The 24,428-nt window shown below is 36.6% G+C and overlaps 1 protein-coding gene and 2 pseudogenes across 1 annotated transcript; 1 reads left to right on the top strand and 2 right to left on the bottom strand.

Moving 5' to 3' along the window:
* The first annotated feature begins 413 nt into the window (after nt 1–413).
* On the top strand, nt 414–1,587 carry LOC114544142 (annotated as a pseudogene).
* Nucleotides 1,588–3,031: 1,444 nt separating this feature from the next.
* LOC114544143 lies at nt 3,032–4,741 on the bottom strand. Its single transcript, XM_028562860.1, has 2 exons — nt 4,632–4,741; nt 3,032–4,487 (listed from the first exon to the last, which is right to left on the bottom strand). The coding sequence occupies exons 1-2, from the start codon at nt 4,739–4,741 to the stop codon at nt 3,032–3,034; spliced, it is 1,566 nt and encodes a 521-aa protein (XP_028418661.1).
* Nucleotides 4,742–12,703: 7,962 nt separating this feature from the next.
* LOC114544144 lies at nt 12,704–14,264 on the bottom strand (annotated as a pseudogene).
* Between the last annotated feature and the right edge of the window lie 10,164 nt (nt 14,265–24,428).

The following is a 24,428-nucleotide window of genomic DNA, read 5'->3' on the forward strand; positions in this document are numbered from 1 at the left end:
GTCTTTTAAAGGCTGTTCAAGCCAACGAGGATTCTAGTTCTTTTGAGAACTCTTGCACGGATCCTCTGCGGTTGGATAACTCTGAAAGTCAGTGCACTAGTCGGCTTTCTTCGTCGAATTTTACGAGGCCATGTGGAGGTACTGCATGTCCTCGAAAGCTGGTAGAGTCGGAAACAAGTGAAGATATCTTCAATTCTGACAACCGTGATTGGATAAAATGCTTAGAGAAACTTCCAGGATTTACTCATGAAAAGCTGGAGAATAAGCTTGTAAAAAATAGCCGTACAATGCCTGATAAAATGGCTCCAAAAGCTTATCGAAATATGAAGAAAGGCTATGGACTATGGAAAAGGTTATGTAAAAAGTACTTTTGTCAAGCCAAATGTGCAAGCCTCGAAGCTGTTGTTGGTGGTGAAAGCGCGTGTTGGTGCTTCCATGAAGAGCGTCAGCTATCCTGTTTATGTTCATTTAATCCAAGTTAACGGTGAAGTGGAATATGCTAAGTGTTCTTGTAAGGCTGGCCAAGGAGGTTGCTGCAAACACGTAGCTGCTCTATTGTACACTATTTTGGACTTTGTCAATCTGAATTTGAAACACGTTCCTGTGGAATTGACATGCACACAACTTCCTCAAAAATGGAGTGTGCCTCTGGAAGCTCAAAGACCCTGGACAAAGGTGTTAAATTTGAAGAAATGCTATTTGAAAAAGTTGATGTGAACAAACCTGCCAAAAGGTATATTGTAAAAGGGAGTAGGGAAGACTATTGTGCTACTCCACCATTTGCTCGGACTGTGACTGCAGAAGAAATTAAGTCTATGGCAAATGCATTTGAGAAAGCCAATTGCGCTTCACTATTTCGTGAAGCTATAGCCTCAAATAACTATAAGCCATGTGAACTTTTCGAGACATCTTGTAATCAGTTGCAAAATAGAAAACTGGACAACAGCTCTGTTCCTATTCCAACGCAAATACCACCAAGTCAACTGGTTGATCAGATCTTTAAAAATGTGCCAAATGGTTACACCCCTCCATCTGATTACAGCCCAGAACAACTAGAACTAGTAAAAACAAAGTTGGGTTGACTGTATCCACTGCTAAGGATATATGTTTGAGTACTATGAGGCAAAACAAAGATCCTCAATGGTACGCTGAACGATCTAAAAGGCTTACTGCTTCAATTTTTGGCAAAGTTATCAAATATAGAAAGAAAAACCATCCAGCTTCACTGATTGAATCAATTTTATGTGTTGATCATGAGAAAAGAAAGTGCCTGCATCTGTACAGTGGGGCCTGGATAATGAAAGTAATGCAATTGCTAAATATCAAGATGTAACATTAAAAGGCAGTGCTTTTGTCACATGTTGTGGGTTAGTCATCAGTCCCCAGTGGCCATGGCTGGGTTGTAGCCCTGATGGAATTGTCATAAAAGATGGTGTTCCAGTTGGATGCATTGAAGTTAAGTGTCCTTACTCAGTGAAAGAAATGAATGTTAATGAAACTGCACAAAGTGTCAAAGGTTTTTATTTAAAAAAAAGCGAAAGTGGATTAGAACTTAAAGTGAACCATGCATATTATTATCAATGTTAAGGTGTCTTGAACATTTTAAATTTACCCTGGATTGATTTTGTGGTATACACCAATGCTGATATGCATGTTCAGCGTATCTATAAGGACACTTCTTTGTGGGAGAACAAAATGCTGCCAGAACTAACATCATTTTACTTTTCATTTATTCTTCCTTCTTGTAAATGACATTAATAAAACACACATCAATTGTTTTTTACTGGCTTTTTTACTTATACCAAAATATGTCACTTGAAGTGGCTATATACCTGATAAAACTCATCTTCATTAGTATTCTTTATATACAGTCCACACTAATCAGCAACAAAGAATACTAATGAGACAGCATCTATTGTATTCATGTTTTTGGTCATTTAAAGCATTTGTAGTCCTGTTTTATCATATGTGAAATGCTCGTGCTGCGCACTTGCATTTTAAATATGATAAAACACTCCTGTGCATGCTTTAAATAGTACTTAATTAAGACAATATTGAAGGAGCAAGGTAAAGTATATGTATCAACTGTGATAATTCGAGAAGCTAATTTCCTAGATTAACTTCATTGACTAATGAAATCCTGTCCTCAAGCAACACGTTATTACTGTTGTTTAACCCATTGAGTGGCAACACTCTCTACTTGACAAGTCATCTGGCATTAGACATGTAGTAAAATAATAAACTAGGGCACATCGGAGTGCATTGCTGCTTAACGCATTAAGCCAGTAGCGAAGCCAGCCTGACAATTTGGTCATGCTATGCAAATAATTTCGTGTTCATAGACCATGAAAACAATCAATTTCTAAAGAAATGAATAATAAGTTAAAATTTGCATAGCATGACTAATTTGTTGGGCTGGCTGCACCACTGCATTAAGCACCAGGGCTTCTCCATTGACAAGTAAAATCGCCTGGTGTTTGTCAAAAAAATAAGTAGGGAGCACTGGGGTGCATTGCCACTTTAATTAATAGGTTAAAGAGTTCATGAGCCACAAAATGGTTACAGTTTTGTAACACTCTAAAAACTTTCAAAGGCTTTTATTGGGAGTAAGGTGAAGGTTACCCCTCTACTCTAGTATATTTCTGTTAAAAATTCCAAATAATAGATGCAAATACCTTTAACTCATTAACTGGCAAAGTGCCCCAGTGCGCCCTACTTATTTTTTTTTAACAAACGCCAGATGATTTTACTTGTCTGGGGAAACCCTGGCACTTAATGGGTTAAAGAATAGATTAACCATTAAGGGGTAGGACACACAAAGTTTAATAAAGTTTCACAGCCTACAATGGATTTAATGTGAAAATGTTTTGGACCTAGCCTTTATTATGGGCAAATTTTAAGCCTTTGATAGAATGAAATGCTATAGGGTTGCCTTTTAAAAGGTTAACTCCAGCCATGTCAATGTCAGGTAAAATCATCTTGTTAGGCCGAATAAATAATAAAGCAAGGAGGATTGCAGAAAAACTATCATCTAGTCCAGCTTGTTATTTTCTACAAGTAGTGGTGGTAAAAAGTTAGAAAGGTAACAACAAATCACCCAAATTTTGTTTAAATTTGCTGCCATGGAAATTGGAAAGACTGTACTTAAAATTTTAAAATTCTTTATTCTGGCAATTGCCCGCTCCACATGGATCCTAACAGAAGCTATTCTTCGAGTCTTGGTTTCCTCTTCAATTGACAAGTGCTCTTTCTCACGCATGAATGGTGGTATATTTAGTGACACTCCATCTGGTAAATTGTGCTCAATATCAAATCCTCTATCAGCCATAATTGAGTCTCCATTTTCTACCAAGTTCAGAATTCCACAATCAATAGTAATTTGTTGATCACTTGATCTTCCTGCATACAAATCCGATACAAAAGTGACAGCTCCTGATGGGCTTATGCCAACTAAACCCTTGGCAGTGTTGTGGCTTTTGTAAGTGGAGAATGTTGCACTTTGACTTCTAAAAGAATTTGGTTTTTCAATAAATATTTCTGTGCAATCAATAATAACTCGTGTCGAAGGATACATATCTCTAAATGAAGCTGGCATTGAATTATCAACTGCTTTTCTGGATGGCCAAATTGGAAAGCTACGTAACCTTGAATGCAAGAAGTCAACCCAAGTAATAAATATTCTTGACATATGTGATTGAGACAACCCAGCTCTGGTCGCTATATCTTCTTCTAAAAGCCCCAATCGCAAGCGAGCCAACACAAGGAAAAATTCCTGTTCAGGTGAATTTGTTCTTTTAGGTCCACGTTTAATTACATCTTCAGAGCTTAACCTTTCCAAATCAGTCTTGGTACCATAATACACCAGATTATTCACTGCCGGTCCAAATGAATCAAACAATGTTTTGAAGGTTTTGTAGTCTTCCAGCCCCGTATAAAACCTAATGAGAATGTCATTGTCCTTAAAACATTCAATTGAAAAACGTATTCTTTTCCTCTCTTGTTCCAGTTGCTCCGTTAATCCTCTTATCTCATCTTTTTGACATTTATTTTCATTTTTAAGTCTTCCATTCTCCTCCTTAAGTTTCTCATTAGTTGCTAAAAGTTTTTCCGTTTGTTCTTGTAAACAAGCAATAGGATCAATATTCTCATTTACAGGTGTAGCCATTTTATCTGGTTCTTCTATTGAGCGTGATGAATTATTGTTATCATCAAGTTCTGAAAAAGGTCTGCGTTTAGCAGGTACAGATTTTGTACATGATACAAGAGTCCGATTTTTTGCCTTTACCGTTGAACGAGGTTTCGTTGGTGTAGGTCTGGTTGCTTTGGGAACAATCGTAGGAAGGTTGTTTAAATAGGTTTTACGTCCCCCAGGAAAATGCAACGAACAAATTCTATGACCAATTGTAGGAGAGAAATCCCTGCGTGAAATGAGATTAATCCACTTCTTTCGAAGTTCTTTCGACTCTTCACTTTTACCACTAGGAATGCTATAAAAGGAAAGCTCTGGATTCCTTTTGTGGTTGCTTTAACAACCAGGAACACAACACGTATAACCTCCAGCACCTCCACATGGCCTCGTAAAATTCGACGAAGAAAGCCGACTAGTGCACTGACTTTCAGAGTTATCCAACCGCAGAGGATCCGTGCAAGAGTTCTCAAAAGAACTAGAATCCTCGTTGGCTTGAACAGCCTTTAAAAGACAGTTAAGAACTTCAAAACACTCACTTTCGACAGTAGCCATCTTGAAATTATTTTCCCGCTCTGTGACCACAAAGACCATAATTAACCGCGCGCTTAAGGTGTTATGACGTCATTATGCATAAGGTCTATTGTATTCAGATTTTTGGTTGATCAACTTCACATAACAGGAAATTATTATAAAGCTCTTCCGACAAAACATCTCTCCATAATAATAACCTAAACCTATATATACGTCTTAATAATTCTTCAAAATATTTCAACTCATGCAAACAAATTTTACACGTATATTTCTTAATATTACTGAAACTCATTTTAAATTTTAAACGCCATGCACAGCAAACCAAACTCCAAAATGTAGGTTTTCATCAACAATATAATACCGAGTCTACATAGAGAAAACAAGAATGTGCCTAATATTTAAGCTTTTAGCTTAAAAAGAATTATAATCTATTACAACAAGTTTGGGAGACCCTTGACTGTCCCGGGGGAAGAGAAAAATATATTTTCAACGAATGACGCATAACTAAAAGCGTCAGAATGAAATTTATACACTGACCCAATTAAAAACATGCATGCGCTATCCTACGGCAACATGTTTAATGAGCATGCTGAGTGTACCTAAGGAATTTTAGTTGAACAGCTATACTCTCGTGTTTAATATTATCGAACAAAAACAGACATAATAACATATACATGTAACATGTCATGTCAATGACAAAAACTTAAATTATACAAATCTTAAAATGTGTCCAGTTTCATGTCCATTTATAAACGCGCTGACCATCAGGAAGGATCCGGTAAATTCTGAAACTTTCATACGTCTCAGACTCTCAGTAGTCGTATTTCAACGACCACGGAGGCTTCCACTGGTACCTCGTTGGCTAGATATTCGACATAGCCATCATATTAGGATAGAGGAAGAACATATTGCCAAACTCGTCTTGGACTGCAGACTGAGGGCAAAACGATTGTAGTTTCAATTCTAGTTCATGGGAAGTGTAGAGGTTGTGGACAGCTGTCTTGAAGAGACATCCAAAACGTGAAACAAAGTCTAGCATTGCCGTAAGTAGAAGTATGGATAAATACAGAGCGTGCGTTTCTTTCGAACCAGTCATCAGGTCGCTTCAGCACCTGTTTCTAAGCAATGTTTGTAATATTGATTGTTCTGATTTCTTGTGAGTATATACTAATAGTGGACTGATTGAGTTTCCGAAACGTTTTGTAAGGCCGATCCTGCACCAAATGTTAAGTCTATATTATGTTATTTCTATATGCGCAAGGTAGGAGATCTTTTACAACGTTTTTACTAAAGTTCACTAAAGTTCTCTTCTTTCTCATTCTTCTCTTCTCTTCGGATTATTCGTCCTTTCGGACCTCTTTGTTTTCTGTTCTCGTCTTGGCTGTCTGTTCTGTCAGGTTGAGCTTCTCCAACGTTTCATATACTTTTTACTCCACTAGTCCACTCCTTTTAGTCCACTCTCGTGTTTAGCCCACTCTCGTGTTTAGTCCACTCTCGTGCTTAGTCCACTCTTTTTAGTCCACTCTCGTGTTTAGTCCACTGAATGTTCTGTTGCTGTGCGCCTCCTTTTATAATAAAATTTGAGGGGATCTTGAAGACGCCCTGTGCAAGATGGTGTGATTCACACAATCCAATCAGCGTTGTAGGTTGTAAGTGTGGGTTGGCGTTAGAAGCTCGGTCCAGCTCTCATACTTTGTTTACTTAAGGCCGGTGACGCACTAGTCAAGTTGGTCTTTTACTTAATCGATCACTGTTAAAACTTGTTCACAACTTAAACTATTTATCATCAACTTAAAGCACAAGCATCAACTTATTACTCTGTGAACCGTATCTCAACTTATAAACTATTTTACAAATAATTTCATCGAATTAGGCTTTTAGTGACGTAAGGCTTCAAGTGCTTAACCGAGCAAAATATAACAAAGACATGATTGACATAAACTAGTATCCGCTAAGAACTTATGTTCTTGAGTCGTGACACTTGTACTTTGTACGACATACTATTGTTTCGGAGGAAAATCCCATGGGCTGTGACCTTATGACAGGAAAAGTAATTTTGTGATTCCGAAGGGTCATAATAATATTTACTTTACACTTCATTTTATATGACGTGTTCCCCAAGTAAGTTCCTCGTCGATATTGACCTTGTGTTTTTTAACAATGCTAAATTACATATATTCGCATTTCGTAACAATTGCACAAGAACGATGCACTTTACAAAACATGGCATATTCACAGGTTTTCATCGAATACCTGCATGGTAAAAATCCATATACTCTCAAATTTTTTGATGAATGTGGTTTAAAATTACCAAAGCACACTGCGCGAAGATACGGGCATGCCCCGATGAGAGAAAGAGCGGTAGAATTTCAGAGGTACGCCGAAACTGCAAATACAACGGTTAACCTTATGTGTTCACTAACTGGCGTAGATTACGCAAATACAGTTGACTGGAGTGCAGATACCTTAGATTTTCTCAAATTTTTTGAAGAAGCTTCCGACTCTATAAATGTTCGAACTGGACAGCCCGTGTTAGAACCTGGTTCTGTTATTGTTATGGACAATTGCGGAACCCATCACTACGATGGAGGCAGAATCTTAAGAGAATTTTTAAATGATATTGACATAGAACTGGTATATATGCCTGCTTACTCGCCCGATTTCAACCCTGCAGAATACGTGTTTGGAAAGATGCGTACGTTATTGAAGTATAGATTTGGAGACTGTACGAACATAACAATTCCTGAATGCATATATAACATGTACACTTCATTAGAGGCAATTACACCTGGAGACATGAAAGGATTTTTCGAATATACAGGTTACCTTGAAGTATAGAAAGTCTTACGTAAGCAAAGCCGAGCAGTGGCGAGGGACGAGGCGAGGAAGTAAAATAATGAATACAATTACTGTTTGATCCCCGAGCCGGTGTGAAGCACCGGGCGAGGGTACTAATTCCGCCCGGAGATTTTAATTACGCCCGGGAATGCAAATGCGAAATGAAAGTTGTCCGCCATTATGTCATGGATGTTGGGGGTTTTTGTAAGTTATGCGCATGCGTAAGTTTAAGACGAGTTACAACTGGTAACTAACAAACGTTTGGAAGCATGCGATTGGCTAAATTAAAATTTTGGTTCGCGTCAGCATAACTGATATTTTGAATTATAAAATTTTTAAAAAAAAATTTTTCATTTGGATGGTTTTGAAAATATACGGAAAAATTCAATCGTAAAATTGATCAAAACGTAAAGTAAATGGTGTTTTCGGATCGAAAAACTTTGATTCAAATAGATGTTGAAAAATCAACGATTTTGAAGCATTTTTGGAGTGTTTTTGAACAGGTAAATAGGTAGATTTTGTATTCTAAAGCATGCAAGTATTTTGTAAGTTTATAAATATGTGGATTTATCAACAAATGTATGACACCTCTTTGAATTTATTCGTTGATTTCGTTAAAATGATTTTGATTTGAAAAGTATTTATTTTTAATGGTGAATCTGTTTAAAAAGCAATTGAAATTTCGCTAAAACTGTATTATTTTTAAAGCAATTCGTAGCACAATTATGATTATAGTCGAATTTGATAGCTCGAGAGTAGACTTTATAATTGTACCAAGATATAGGATTTTACTTTGCGACTCCGATCATTCAGCAGAAACGAGTATTATAGAATTTCAATGATGGAAATATATGTTTATTTGGGACTTTGTATGCATGTATTTCTAGTAGCTTTGAATAGAAAAAAGTGATGATTGAACGCACTGTTATAACTTTGAACAGAAGAGACAACATAACCCGAAGCGCGTCTGTTTATGTTTATCATTATCTGTTTATCATTAGCTATAGGATTTGCTAAAAATAGAAATATGTAACATGTCGATTTCAGGAAAAAAAATGTTATAATCAACACAAAGCTGAACGCAAAAGTTCCCAAATTCATGTATGAATTTCATACGAACTTCAGTAAACTTAGATTTTAAATAAATTTTCGGAACTTAATATTTAATAAATTGTACAAACGATAAAGCTCATACCGTTGAAAAATCAAACTCAAAAAAATAAATATGAACTAGCCGCAAATATAATGGTGCATCCCTAAATATCAACGTCCGTCTAATAGGATCAGGGCGCAGACCAAACAATTAACATTTAGTAGCAATATATATAGCATTTGTATTAACGGTGCCATTGTTCTATTTACGCCGACTTTTTAAACATAACAAAGCCGCAGGCGCGTTTGCTTCGCATTGTATCTGGTCTTCGTCCTCACTGCAGTTGACTGATTCTACGCCATCGGAATCGATTTCGATTTCTTGTTGCTGTAGTTTTAGAGCTAAATGAAAATCTTCTTTCTCTTGTTCACCCGGCAAACAATGACTCGCTTGAAGCTTCTTTACATTGACGCTTCACTGGAAATCGTATGGCATATTCTTCCTGGGCTGTTTTTTGACTTGATACACGATGATCGGTGCCTTGCAGTGTTTTCCGAGTATTAGTACTTGTGGCTGTTGTCTTTGATTGTTCCTCTTTCACGACTGTACTTAACATGTTCATTATGTTAGTTCTAGTGGCAAAAGTCCCCTTTAATTGGACCTCTTGCGGAATTGCAAAGGATCATGGTAGTTTAGTAACACGGCAGAATTTTTGTGGGTAGCCGCTGCGCATGCGCGGCTAACCACTATGTCAGAGTCGAAAGTGTCCGCGTAGCATGGAGGGTAGGGTCTTCGGCACTCGTCGGTAATCACTCGGACAGATTGGCGCTGAAGGAAACACTCGAAACATTTCCGACGTTTAATCAGATTTTTATTCGAAGGGGCTGCTTTGAGTTTTGGCAAATTTCTGTATAAAAGTCAAGGTAAAATCAACGTTGCATTATTTGTGTCAATATTTGTCATTTCAATCGCTCATTTGTCCACTGCCGAGCAATTTTGATCACAACCGGATTATACGAGCGTACAAATCTTTAATTAATACTGCGTGGCTTGTTTGCAATTTTCATTGACAATATCTTATCACTGTGGTAATCAGTCCTACAATCAGTCAACATTGAATGCCATCATTCATCATTGATATAAACGTGTATTGCTTCAGTTGTGGTTACCAGGAAGGTATGTCCTAGGACCTAGATTTTCCTCCACATTATTTGAAAGCAATGAATTTGAATGGCACATTATTTGAATGGCACATAAACATTGTGATAGTATATAATTTGAACATACCATAAGCACAATTCACTTTCTTTTGACTCTTAATCAATTGCTTCTTGAGATATGGCAAGCAAAAACCTTGCCATTGTGCAGGTATTAAAGTTAGACCTTGCCATTGTGCAGGTATTAAAATTGAAACCAGCCATTGTGCAGGTATAAATAAAAAGGCAGCCATTTTGCTGATATATTCAAACAAAATATTAAGTTTAAGGCTACAAATATGTGCATCATTATTGAAGTTCATCACTCCAGGAGTGGTTCACACCACAATTTTCTAGACCGTTGAAACAGTTTCTGCTGTCTGAAAGGCAAGCTTTGGTATCAAATACTATTAATGTTTTATATTAATGTATTTTGCTTGTCATATCTTAAGAACCAATTGATTAAGAGTCGAAAGAACAGTGAATAGTGCTTATGGTGTATTCAAATTATATACCATCACAATGTTTATGTGCCATTATTACTGAGACTTTCAAATGATGTATTGGTAGAGGAAAATCCAGGTCCTAGGACATACCTTCCTGGTAACTTCTACTCAGCAATGCACATTTATATCAATGATGAATGATGGTGTTCAATGTTGACTGATTGTTGTACTGATTAACACAGTGATAAGATATTGTCAATGAAACTTGCAAACATGCAAGCCTCGCAGTCTTATTGGACCTAGGAACTAGTGCTATTATCTCCATGCTGATAAGTTATCTGTAATCAACATTGCAAACCACCTGTACCTTCCTTCTGGATCTATGAAATCACATTATCATCTTAGTTATAATGGTGATAACAGATTGTTATTGTCAATAAACTTTGGCAAACAAGCCTTATAATCTTACTGGAGCAATAACCATCCTAACATTTATTAACTTATATAACATTCATTGATCAACAAAATAACCAATGTTGTATGTAACAAAGACATGTTGATAATCAAGGGACATCAAAACAAAATAATTTAAAAACGTCTGAAATCTTCTTTCTCTACTTTTAAACTAAGCTTTATGTTATCAGAGGATTCGTGCCACTATTCTGGAACCTTACTCTCTTTTTTGTTCTCGCCAACTATTCTGCTTAAAAATATGCATTCCTATCTCTTGTAAATCTGCTTTTATGTATGTTTTGATCTGTAGTAAAATGTATTTAATACAGTAAAATATTATAATATATAGATTGTGTAATAAAATAGACTTCTTTATAACTGTATTCAACTAGCTAACTATAGGGCATTTTTGCCGTTTTGTTTGGCATTAGAATGTAAGAGTAAAGGGCATGTTACAAGGTGCAATTTTTCTTGCAACTTGCAATGCAATTCTACTTTTAAAGAGATGTAAATTAGTGAAGAGGCTTCAAAATGTAAGTGTAAGAAACGCCATGCAGTGTAATAAAGACAAAAGTTCGGTAGTTGGCAAATTTACATCTCTCAAAAGAAGAATTTTAATTGCAAGTTGCAAGAAAAATTGCACCGTGTAACAGGGCCTTAAGCATCAGTTGATATTTACTCGCTATTTACTCGTTGATATTTACTATAGCAGCCTGTCGTTTGACATTGAATACAAAATAGGTTTATCGCAGTTAATGTTTACGGCTACCCACATGTACGCATTGCGTACCTATTTTTAATCATTGCCGCTTGCTGTGTTCGAACAGACAAAGAAGCTTTTGATGTGAAAATTTACGGAAAACTTTTATCATTTTGACTTCGGGTAAAGTTTTTTTCAAATCTGTACGTCTTGCTTCATATTTTTTCCTTGTCTCGGGTTTCTACGATGAAAATGTCTTGAAATATTCAGCATGGCGTACAGAGTTGCCGAAGCGTGCTGTGGCTTCGATTCAAGATGGCCAGACACAAATTTTGCTATCTTTTCCAATCGAAAGGTATGTGTTCAGTTAAATTACTTTTAAAATAAGCGGAACAAAGAGGGATCGTTTCGCCGAGTTATACGGCAATCGACTGCTTTCTCACGGCCTGAGACACGAAAATGTTTTCAGACTTAGTCGGTCTAAAATAACACATGTTTGATCAAGTGTTCTTTCCCAAAACCAAAACATTGAGCTTTTTTAGGCGCGAAAAGTTACCGTTTGAAGTATAGAGCTTTCTTGTTTCAAAAATTTTCTGTTGTGTTGAAGTGCTTTTAAGTGCTTTTCATTGCTGCTTATGCGTCTTGGTGGAGTTTTTCAACGACGTAAAATTCACGCGATTCAAAATAAAATTGCTCGCTTGGCCGCCAACCTATTTAGACCGTTTCTGGATATATTTTTCTTGAAAAATGGAAAATAACAATAGTGAAGTAACTAAAACCACTAAAGACAAAAAGTTCGGAGGTACAACTTGTTGTGTGCCACTTTGTAAGAGTAACAGTGTATACCGATCTTATCCATAACAGTGTTATACCGATCTTAGTTCAAATTTCTGCGGATTTCTATTGTTCTCAATAGGGTTTTATTTCGGTTAGAATCTTAAAGCAAGGGGAGGGATTTGATATCTTCTCAGGGAAAAGCGGGGTTCATGAATTGAATTGATGATTAAATATTCACCGGTTTTATCTATATAAAACCCGGCTTTCTGGGTTTTATACAGATAAACCCCAGAAAAGTAAGGTTTTATATAGATAAAACCCAATGCAAAAAAACAACACCCTACACCTTTTTACGCACGCTAAAATTAAATCACGACAAAAAATTAATTACTACAACTAATCTGTTGATAGAGCAGTTGTTCCACACTATCATACTTTCTCAGTCAATCTTTCTCAACACACAAAGTCAAACACGTTAATTCAAAAAAAGTTAAAAATACACTTATCAAAACAACTTCTCTCCCCGTTTTCCATCCGTGCCTTCTTTCTTTCCATATCTTCAAGCTGCTCCTCTTGCTCTGTAGTATTCCTCTTCAAAAGAACATCCTGCACTCGGTCTTCATTCATACTATTCACTTTCGTTTTCTCGCCTGTTCTGACGCCACAATCCATAGATTTGGAAATTGCGATTTTTGTTTGAATATCTGGTCTTTCGTATTTCTGCAACGACCTTACATCCCGATGTCCAGTCCTCTCCATGATAAACTTTTCCGGTACACCTCTTATAAGACCTCTTGTTGCTGTCGTTGCCCTTAAACTATATGGTTTGTGAAATGACCTTCAATACCCGCAGTTTGGCACAATCTACGAACTGTGTTGCCTAACACGTTATGTCCCACTGGATTGCGTGTAAACCATTCTGCAGCAAAGACAGAGTAAAAGCTTGTTACTAAATAAATTCAACAGATTTTGATAAGTTACACTACTTGTAAATAAATAGATTCGAAAACCTACCTTTATCCTCCGTGTTAATCTTCCGTTTCGGAGCTAGGTAGAAACATCCTGAAACATCCATGGGACATTTTGCAACGTACGTTTTATATAAACCGACCAAGCATCTTTGTGGCACATCGGAGTTGCTGTAATGTTCAATTCTCTTTCTCTTCATTGACCTATGTTTCAGACCACCTTGGTTGTTCTTCTCACCAAACGAATTAAACACAAGTTTCTCGGGTTCCGTTTCATTAGCTTCAATTAATGTAAATTGTTCAAATCGTAGATTTCTGTGCTCTTTTCCACTTCGTAATGCAAAGCTCCTCCCAATCAAAAAAATCATCGTATCAAGAAGCACTTGGGGAGACTGGCCACCGAGTAATTTCATATCCCATAATTTGTTTTCTTGCTCTTCTGTAAACGCCTGTGCTTCTCTAACGTTAACACCGTAGCCTTGGCCAGTCAACCTTTTCATCTCGGCGTCTAACGAATCTTGAAACGTTTTGAAGCACGGGTTGTCAAATAAATTTAACTCTGGTCGGCCATTCTCTCTAAAGTGACGTTGTATGCCACAGCACAATTGGTACAACGTGTTTGGAGGGTATGGTTCACCGCAAGGTTTTTTCTTTCGTATTTCCACTACAAATTTTGCGAGCCAGTAATTAAGTTCATTGTTGTTGTTCAAATTTACAATGTCTGGTTCAACAAACCCGTACAAATCTTGGCTGCTTCTTGTGCCTTCGCTATTTCGTATTTGTGCCGACTCTTGCCAAGCACGAACAGCCCAGTTAGTGTTGTGCCTTGTGGCTGCTGGTATACGCTCAGCATTTCTTTTTTGTAGCTCCGCATCGGAAACTGTTGCTATGACTCTCTTCGTTATCTTTGCATCAGCTATGGGCACTCGCGAAAGTTTGTTTTGTTCATCTAAGCTCTCGTCCCCAAAAAGAATTCCGTTTAATAAATCTATATCTTCATCTGATTTTGCCTCCCTAAAAGCACTTTGCGTGATATAGAAATCTAGATCTTCGTCGCTGTTTCTGTCGCTCATAGTTCATCCAACCATCAACATATGCCGCTCACTCTACCATGCATGCTATCAGAAAATTATCCTTATCTACATGTCTAACCTAATTTTTGTATAAATTTAGAGTACTATTAAAACAAAAGCCAAATTAACAATTGTCCTGTCTAATTGACAAAATATTCCCAGAAGTGTTTAACATATGCAGATACAGAGATAGATAATCTGCGGTCGAACAAAAAGATATTCACAAAGCGTGACTCGTAATTTTCTTTAAATTTCTTTTCCGTAGCCTTAACCGATGCTTGAAGTTTTTTCTCCCACCACTTACTGCATTTCTTTGTTTCGCCTTGTCGATTTACTTTACGCTTACATTTATCATTGAGTCGCTAATTAGTAAGGCTCAATCAACTACACGTAGCAAAGGAGCAATCATTCTTAGTAAAATCCTTACAAATTTGAACTAAATTAGTTAATTACCTCGAACATCGGTTTCTTAGCGAGATACATCCCTCGGGAGCGTAGCCCTCATATGATTTATTCGGGTCACGCCCCTCGGGTTGTATCTCGCTAAGAAACCTCGTTCTCGGTAATTAACTCTTACTTATCCATTGTGGATTAGATATCCTGATGCCGGAACGTTCGATAAAAGTTCATGTGTCTGATCGTCCATGGATGACTAACCAACTTAAACGGCTCATTATTCAAAGGCAAAAGGCGTTCTCACGAGGAAAGGATGGTTTATTCAGGCATTTAAGGAATAAAGTAAACCGTGAAAGGAAGCGATGCCGAAAAAGTTATTATCTATCTAAAGTCCGTGGACTAAAGGAAATTAAACCGCACAGATGGTGGCACGAAATCAAACTGTTATGTGGCTCTTCGGAAAAGCATAACCCAGATTTTCGATCAAGCTTGACTACGAACTTAAATTGCAACGATTACGAACTAGCAAATAAGATCAATGAAGCCTTTATCAGTGTTATGGCAGACTACGATCCGCTAACTAATGACGTATGTGTCTTGAAGGAAGACGACGACGAACCAATACAAGTTACCGAAATGTTGGTCGCAAAAACTTTACGTGAATTAAGCGCCACAAAAGCGAATGGTCCGGACAAGTTACCAAACTGGGTACTGAAGACATACGCCGATATATTAGCACCTGCCGTTGCTGATATTATCAACTGCTCATTCCAAACGTGCAAAGTCCCACAAGCATGGAAGATGGCCGACGTTCCCCCCATCCCTAAACAATCAAAGATCACGGACTTTTATAAAGATCTAAGGCCAATTTCTCTGACGTCAACCTTATCAAAAGTGGCAGAAAAATTCATCATTGACAGAGGACTGAGGCCGACTTTCTTAGATCTTTGGATCCATCACAATTTGGTTTTGTACCAGGCTCGTGTACAACGTTTGCTCTTATCTCAATGTTACACAAATGGCTAACTGAAACCGATGGCACAGGCTCAGCGATAAGAGTAGCTTTACTCTATTACAGGAAAGCCTTCGACTTAGTTGATCATAATTTGCTAATTGCAAAATTACTCAGTTATGGTTTAAAACCCACAATCGTAAATTGTATTACGGACTTTCTACGAAATAGATTACAGCGAGTAAAGATATCAACCGAAGGTGTATCTGACTTCCTACAAGTTCCAGCGGGCGTCCCACAAGGAACCAGGATTGGTCCATGGCTGTTCTTAGCCATGATTAACGATCTACGTATCAATGGTTCCCCCACAAATAGTATATGGAAATTTGCAGACGACACGACCATTTCTGAAGTCATCTTAAGGAACATGGAAAGTAGATTACAAGATACAATAGACCAAGTTGCTAAATGGTCCAATGAAAATAAATTTCAGTTAAATCCGATAAAGTGTAAAGAGCTCCGAATTGACTTTACTAGAAGACCCTCTACTAATGATGGTTTGATTCTAAATGGCGAACGCTTTGAACTTGTTAAATCAGCTAAACTACTGGGTATGACCATCACGGAAGACCTAAAATGGAACAGTCATATCGAAAATATTGTATTAAAAGCATCAAAACGACTATACTTATTAAGGCAGTTAAAACGAGCAGGTGTAGATCATTATTCCTTGATTCAATTCTACTTTGCATGCATTAGATCCATCTTAGAATACGGCTGCCAAGTTTTCCACTCAGGCCTTCCTGATTATTTGTCGGTGGATATGGAACGTGTACAAAATCGAGCCTTGCGGATAATCTACCCGGAATCAAGTCCAAAAGTCGCATTAAAAGAAGCAAAATTAAGGAAGCAAACACTGAAGGACAGAAGAGAAAAGTTATCACAAAAGCTATTCTCGTCCATCGAAACAAAAGATGATCATAAATTACACCATTTACTACCTGAAGAAAACTTACCAACACATAATTTTAGAGAACTGAGAAGATTTAATCTTCCCATTATTAATACGAATAGGTTATTGAACTCTTTTATTCCAAATTTTGCGAAAAAATCAAAACTTTAAGCATTTTAGTATAGTCTTAGTATTAATACTTTATTTTAGCGGAACATTTTACAGTAATCTTAAATTTAATAGAATTTTATAGCAAAATGTTGTAAGTATAGTAAACATATTCCATATTTTACCTAAATTTCTTTGCCTGTAAATTTAATTGTAATTCAGTCGTAAGACTGCAAAAATTGATCAATTAGACATTAACATAACATCAACATTAACATTAACATTAAAAATCCAGGGTTGTCTTTTCACAAATTTCCCAAAGATTCAAGCTTGAGAGAAACATGGCTAAACTTATTACATATAAGTAAACAACCTTTGAAAAGAAATCCTTTGGTTCATTACCAACAATTGTTAAATCGTCGAGTAGACAAACAGTGAACAGTAGGGAAGGTAGAGAACATATTTCAAGCTGCTATTCGGTTCAAAACTGTGAAAATATTAATTAAACTACCATACCTGAAAAACTTACAACTGACGAAGAAAAATAAGAGTCAGACTATGAAAAATTGAAAGTTGAACATGCTGAATTACAAAGAAAATATAATGACTTCTTGCCAGTAATGCAAACTTCAAATTTTATACTGGTTTTCAAAATTATCAGACATTTAAAGTTTTCTTTGAATACCTGCAACCGGCATGTGATTTTCTAAGCTATACTGGTTCAAGTAAAAATGTAGAATATACATCAGAATCTCAAACAAAATTGGGACGAACTAGGTCAATGTCACCAGAACAAGAGTTGTCCATGGTTATTGTACGTTTACGATGGGGGCTTATGGGAACAGACATAGCAAATCGATTTGGGATTTCAGAAGCCCACGTCTCTCGTATCTGGACAACCTAGATAGAATTTCTGTATCACAGGTTGCGAGCCATTCCCATTTGGGCATCACGTGACTATGTACAACAAACTATGCCACAGGCTTTTAAAGACACCTGCCCAAATACTCGTGTAATCATTGATTGCACTGAACTGTTTATTGAAATGCCAACTTCCTTCAGAAGTCAGTCAGCCACATTTTCGTTTTATAAAAATCAGAACACTGCTAAGAGATTGCTTGGTATTTCCCCTGCTGGATATCCAACATTTGTGTCTGAGTTGTATGCTGGGCAGTCTAGTGATAAGCAAGTAACCAAAGATTGTGGTATCCTCAAATTACTTGAGCAAGGGGATGACATTATGGCAGATAGGGGGTTTGATATAGAAAGTGAGATGCCAGTTGGTGTGGGGCTGAATATACCACCATTTTTGAATGGTGCCCCTCAACTTTCACTAAGCGATGAGACGAAAACACGGAAAATTGCAGCTGTCCGAGTGCATGTGGAAAGAGCAATAAGACACATTAAAAGTTTTAGAATGATCAAAAACACTTTTTCTTTAACAATGTCATCAGACTTGAACAAAGTATGGGTCATTTGTTCTTATTTAACATTATTTTGTCCACCTTTGATAAATGATTGTCACTGTGAATTAGAACAAGAAATTGAATAGTTTTATTGTTTTGCCAATTTAGGGTAAATATATGTGAAATAAAATATCGTAGGTTTTGCTAATATTGTTTTGTACCATAATTCATGACCAAAGTAAATCCTTTCACTAAATATTTCTTTTCTTGTGTACACAATAAAATCCCCCCATTTAACCTTGCAGGTAGCCATAAGCCCTTGCACTTCGCCACACCTTTGTGGCATGTTACATGAAGTAGATAATCAGCATTGCATGTTAGACTCACTTCCGGCGCTTTCGCGCGCTTTCCTGGGTTCGTTGTTGTTCATGTTTTGGTGAATGTAAATACGAATTGCATTCGAAGCAGACTTATATTATATAAGAGATTATACTTGTGTTTTGAGTTATTCTTGCGTATTGGCGCTTGGTAATAGTAATTGTGGTTTCTTTTTATTTTTTATAGTTGGTTTTGATTGTTTATCATTAGGCACACTTAAAAAAATGATGAGTTCTCACAGGCATAATTAATTGTCTTTTTCTTCTTGGAGAATGGACATTTAACCTCACCTACCCCAAATGGTGTGGTCTCTGCAGAATCATATAATAGGCAGTCTGGACTGGCACCAAGCCATGGTGCTTCTGCATTAACAATTAATCCACAATCAACACAAGCTGACATAGATTTGTCACTGCTTATTTCTTCCATGTATTTTGTTATGGCAGTTTGTTCATTAGTTTTACCCAACAAACATGGTTCAGGTGTTTTTGATGTGTTTAATGAAGGTGAAAGGATTTTTATTAGTAGCGACTTAAGAAAGATTGATTCTTTACGTTTCATAACTGAACCAAAATTTGAGGCAGTCAAGCGAGACTGCCTTTCTTGAAACCACTGCATGCAATCTGACTGGCCCCTTGTGTTGCACTCTATGTCAACCATTTGTTGTTTGGTTTTTAAATAAAGTGTCTTTGGTAAATTGTATATATTTCTGAGAAGGCAAATGCTTGCATACTTCAGCAAAATCAGGAATAAGTACTTCTATAAAATGGACTCTCTAATGTTGTCATTATAAAGTTGACTTGCATGCAAGTTAGAATCGGTAAATGCTCTTTTTGAAGGCAACCCTTCCAAAAATTGTTCATGTTCGCATGGGTGATACTTGTTTGACTCTAGAAGGCCTTGAAAGTACTGGCAAGTGTCTACAGATTTCAACCCATCACCTAATTTTTTTTAAGTCAATTTCACTGACATCTTTAGCAAAAGCTGGTGTTGGGTTGTTGTACACAGTTTGGTGCACTTTGTCTTTTTTGCAGGTTGCCTTGTTAAATTTAACTTGGCCAAACAATAATGCAGATTCAAGTTTTTCACTGGAAGGAGCATGTCACTGCTGTAGTAATTGTGTACATGTCAAATCGTCTGGTATTTCTGTTAACTGAAGTTTAATAAAGTCTAAAATTTTAAAAAGCAAAGCAGCCACATGCTCGCAGCAACCACCTTTTCCAGCTTTACATGAGCAACTTGCATCAGTTACTTTACAAGTGTCCTGGCGTAGGTGCACATAAACTGAATAGTTCGCCTTTTTCATCAAAGCATGCACATTACTTTTCACCAGGAAAAACTTTTCAGCGCCCTTAGGGACTGGTCATAATTTAGCAGGGGGGTGGGGAGGTGGAAATAGTGGGGGGGTCACATATTTTTTAGCCAGAAAAAAGGGGGGTTCATAAAATGTTAGACAGTTATAAGGGGGGGGGGGTTGCTTATTTCTGGTTGTAATTATTTCTTTTATACATGCTTAGACTTTGAGTTGCACTGCATAAGCTTTGCTTAGAACATTAAACAAAATTAGTTATAGAATTTAAAATGAAAAGTTATATAAGTCACTGTGTTAAAATATTTATATTTTAAATAGCAGGGTCTTTCACTAGAAATAACTAACATATTATGTTTAAAACCAAATTTTAACATATGAATATGTCAAGGGTGGGTAGTATCGGAGTTGTTGGAGTTTGCAACTGTAGCGAACTACAATTTGCGAGTAACTGTATAGACTACTTTTTAAAACTGGTAGTTTGAAGTTGTCGCGAACTATATTTTCTATATTAAAAGTAGCGAAGTAGTTGATTACTTTTTCAACAACAATCGCTATTCGCCACTTTTCGATTTTTTAATATCCCTCGACTATATACTCTATAGTTCATACACTATAATACAAAACTAGTCATTTAATATACCATGTCAAATCTCGTTTGGACCCACATTTTGTTCTAGAATTCTTTGGCTCATCCGCCATTAATCCATAGTATCAGAATATATGAGCATATTATGCTTAACATTTCATATGTTTAAAACATGTGAAATCAATATAAATTACAAACACGGATACCAGGAATTTTGTTGTAGCGAAGTAGCGAATACTTCGCTACATTTTTCTAGCGATATAGCTGTACACGTAGTCAAAAGAACCAAACTACATATTTTTGACAATAGCAGTAGTTGTAGGTGACTACATTATTTTAAAATAGCAGTAGTTGTAGCGAACTACACAAAACTTGTAGTCTACCCACCCTTGGAAATATATAAGTGGACGTATATAAATTAATTTTATTACTTTATATAAACGTTGTCAGAAAAATTTTTGAAGGTGTAATTACTATTTTGAATTGACGGTGCAGATTACAGTAGTTTCTCATTTTGAAGCAGTGTTTATCAAAACGTTGACGGATGGGGGGGGGGCATTTTTACCGTCTCGAACAAGGGGAGGGGGCATGATTTTTTGTGGATAAGGCAAGACAGGGTTGCAAAATATCATTCCTTAAAATATTGAATTACACCTCCCCACCCCCCTGCTAAATTATGACCAGTCCCTTAACGACGTTAGCTTTTACTAAAATTTGGGTAACCATCTTTTCTTTAAAGAGTTGGTATATATACCCACACTTTTTTGCTTGTGAGCATTTGGTGGCTTTCCGTGTTTGGCTGAACTATCAGTTATCAAATGTTTTGTGAGTAATTCATGGGTGAAAGCGGAAATACCACTCAAGTTTCTGGTCCACAAAATAGACTTTGAGCAAAGGACCTCTTCGCCGTTTTCCATTTTTCAAGAAAAATATTCAGAAACGGTCCAAATATGTTGGCGGCCAAGCGAGCAATTTATATTTTGAATCGCGTGAATTTTACGTCGTTGAAAAACTCCACCAAAACGCATAAGCAGCAATGAAAAGCACTTAGAAGCACTTCAACACAACAGAAAATTTTTTAAACAAGAAAGCTCTATACTTCAAACGGTAACTTTTCGCGCCCAAAAAAGTTCAATGTTTTGGTTTTGGGAAAGAACACTTGATCAAACATGTGTTTTTTTAGACCGACCATATGTGAAAACATTTTCGTGTCTTAGGCCGTGAGAAAGCAGTCGATTGCCGTATAACTCGGCGAAACGATCATCCTCTTTGTTCCACTTATTTTAAAAGTAATTTAACTGAACACATACCTTTCGATTGGAAAAGATAGCAAAATTTGTGTCTGGCATTTTGAATCGAAGCCACAGCACGCTTCGGCAACTCTGTACGCCAAGCTGAATATTTCAAGACATTTTCATCGTAGAAACCCGAGACAAGGAAAAAATATGAGGCAAGACGTACAGAATTGAAAAAAACTTTAACCGAAGTCAAAATGATAAAAGTTTTCCGTAAATTTTCACATCAAAAGCTTCTTTGTCTGTTCCAACACAGCAAGCGGCCATGATGGATAATTCTGCCGTGTAACTAAACTACCATAATCCTTTGCAATTCCGCAAGAGGTTCATTTACCTTGAAGTAAGGCGACATCACTGAGCTATAATAGGGACCTTAAGATTCTACGACGCGGTGATTCGCGACGCCACCGGAAGTAAATTTGCACAATTTGAGCATGCGTGTGCGTTTTTGCTCAGGGAAGTTTATCTACGACGACGCCGTTTTGGAGTTTTCTCGTCGTCGTAGATTGTCTAAAAAAGTAAGAAAAAAATGGCAAAAAGTACTGTGCCGTTAGAAGGAAAGGAAGGTTTCAAATCCGGGTAAGTGCTGTCAGTTTTTTAGTTTATTAATATTACAAAATTTATAAATATGTAACGCGTGTGGTTGTTTTTTAATTGTCTGTAATTTATTACTGTAAAGTACACTCCTTTGCTTTTCAAACTCGATTTTAAATTTTTACTCAATGCATATTTCAATTTTTTCTCTAAATACCATTCATCTCATTTTTTCTTTTATTCATTTAACATTGCAGAGTTTGTTTTATAATGAAATGGACTACTCAGCATGATGTGGAATTTTGCAAAGAGGTTGTTGCTTCCAAGCTCTTTGAAACCAAAAAAAGGTCAGCAGAAAGAGCGCTGGTTTGGGAGTCTATTGCTAAAAATTTGGAAAAAATAGAATATCCTAAATTCAAGGTAGAGCAACGCTCTGTTAGAGACAGATTGAAAAAACTAATGAAACAGTTTCGAAAAAAGAAAAATGAGGAAAGACGAGCTAGTGGTATTTCACCTGAATTAACAGAATTGGACACATTGCTGGAAGAGATTTGTGAAAGAGAGCATGCATCTGAAACCCTGGCTGCAGAAATGGGAGAAAAGGAAAAAAGACGATTAGAAGAAGATCAAATGGCTGCACAAGAAATACGAAAAAGAGCCATGGAAACGTTATCTGAGACCCAGGTGAGGAATGCTGTTGGAAAAGATCAACATGCTCCCAAATGCAAAATCAGAAAGGGTGCTGATACAGCCTTGGCATTTTTGCCAGAAAAGGCAGAAAAAGAAAGGGAACTGAAAGAAGAGAGCAACAAATTAGAAAGGGAGCGTCTGGAAATGGAAAAAGAAAAAACAGAAAAATTCATGCAGCAACAGAATGACATGTTGAATTCTATTTTGGAAATGCAACGACAGCAAAATAAGCAGGTACAAGCAAGCCAAATGGTTTTAATGCAGCAACAGCAACAACAAGGGCAGGCATTAATAGCTCTTTTGTCAAAGATTATTGATAAAGAGAATTAGACCTGCTAACAAAGACATGTTGTTGTGATAAATTAGTCAGTTTTGTGAAAAAACTAATGTTGAGTTTGGTAAAAAATATTCTACAAGCACAATTTATCTTACAATTTGATCTTAATGACAATTACATTAACTACAGTACATTGAAATGTTATTTTACCAATATATAATAATTATATTTAAACAATTTATAAATTTATGTTATACATTTAAATGATATTTTACATGCATTACTCAAAAATGTTGTATTCAAATGTTAAATATTTACAGTATCATAATATTTTATGTCAAAATCTCAAACCAATATCATGTTCTTTGATTGAGTTTTGAATAGTATGCTAATAAAATAATTCTGTAGTTTTACCACTATGTATTTCAATGATTTCCATTGTTTTGTTGAAATAATTCTCTGAATATATATACAGTGTCATGCATCATTAAGAAAAGTACTCCTCAACAGTAGGTGGTTCAAGTTCAAAAAACTTTGAAGTGGTGTTAGACTGCATGCATGTAAGAGCATTTCTCAAAATTGCAGCAACAATATACATCTTGCCTACACTGCTTAAACCAATCTTTTGGTTTTTCTTGAAGTCCAAAAACTTAAAATAGTTAACAACATCCCCAAACAACCATTCAAAAGAAACACGCACATTGCTCATGGACCTGTTGAAAGCTTCCATTTCTGGTGTGAGTGGACGGTCCCTGTATGGTACCTGTAGGTGCACACGGTGAGGATAAGCAGGATCACCATAAAGACACATAGGGTAACCATTTACCTGTGCATACTGCTCTAAGTCTTGCAGAAGTCCAGAATCCATAAGCATAGCAGCATCATGCCTTCTTCCCTCTGCAGATTTGATGATAGATGTTTAAAAAAAGCATTTAAGTCTATAATCTCAAACTGTGTTGTAAACTATATTGCAGACTTTTGGCTGTTACAAAAGGTATTGAAAAAAAAATGTGGAGATATGCCATCATATCACCAGCTAACAAAACGTTTGAAATTTGTTAGTCAAAATGTTTACATACCTACAGGTCCAAACAAGTTTGCAATGAGACCATTTGGTAGGGCAAGCGACTGGTATTTTAAAGCATGGACCCTCTTATGCCCATTGTAAACTAATGCCTGCATCTCCCCAGGACGACAGATTGCTTTTACCGTGCCATCAACAAAGCCGAAGCAGTTGTCTAATGCCGCTCCCTTTGGTGCACTGCATCAGCATATTGT

Source organism: Dendronephthya gigantea, unplaced genomic scaffold, assembly GCF_004324835.1.
Source record: "Dendronephthya gigantea isolate DGI-Jeju-01 unplaced genomic scaffold, DenGig_1.0 000663F, whole genome shotgun sequence".
NCBI classification, from domain to species: domain Eukaryota; kingdom Metazoa; phylum Cnidaria; class Anthozoa; order Malacalcyonacea; family Nephtheidae; genus Dendronephthya; species Dendronephthya gigantea.

Excerpts from the sequence above, each read along its gene's own strand:
- LOC114544143 (XM_028562860.1), bottom strand. The coding sequence starts at position 4,741 with ATGGCTACTGTCGAAAGTGAGTGTTTTGAAGTTCTTAACTGTCTTTTA. Across the intron at positions 4,488-4,631 it reads TCTTGCACGGATCCTCTGCG|CATTCCTAGTGGTAAAAGTG; the intron begins GTTGGATAACTC and ends TTCCTTTTATAG.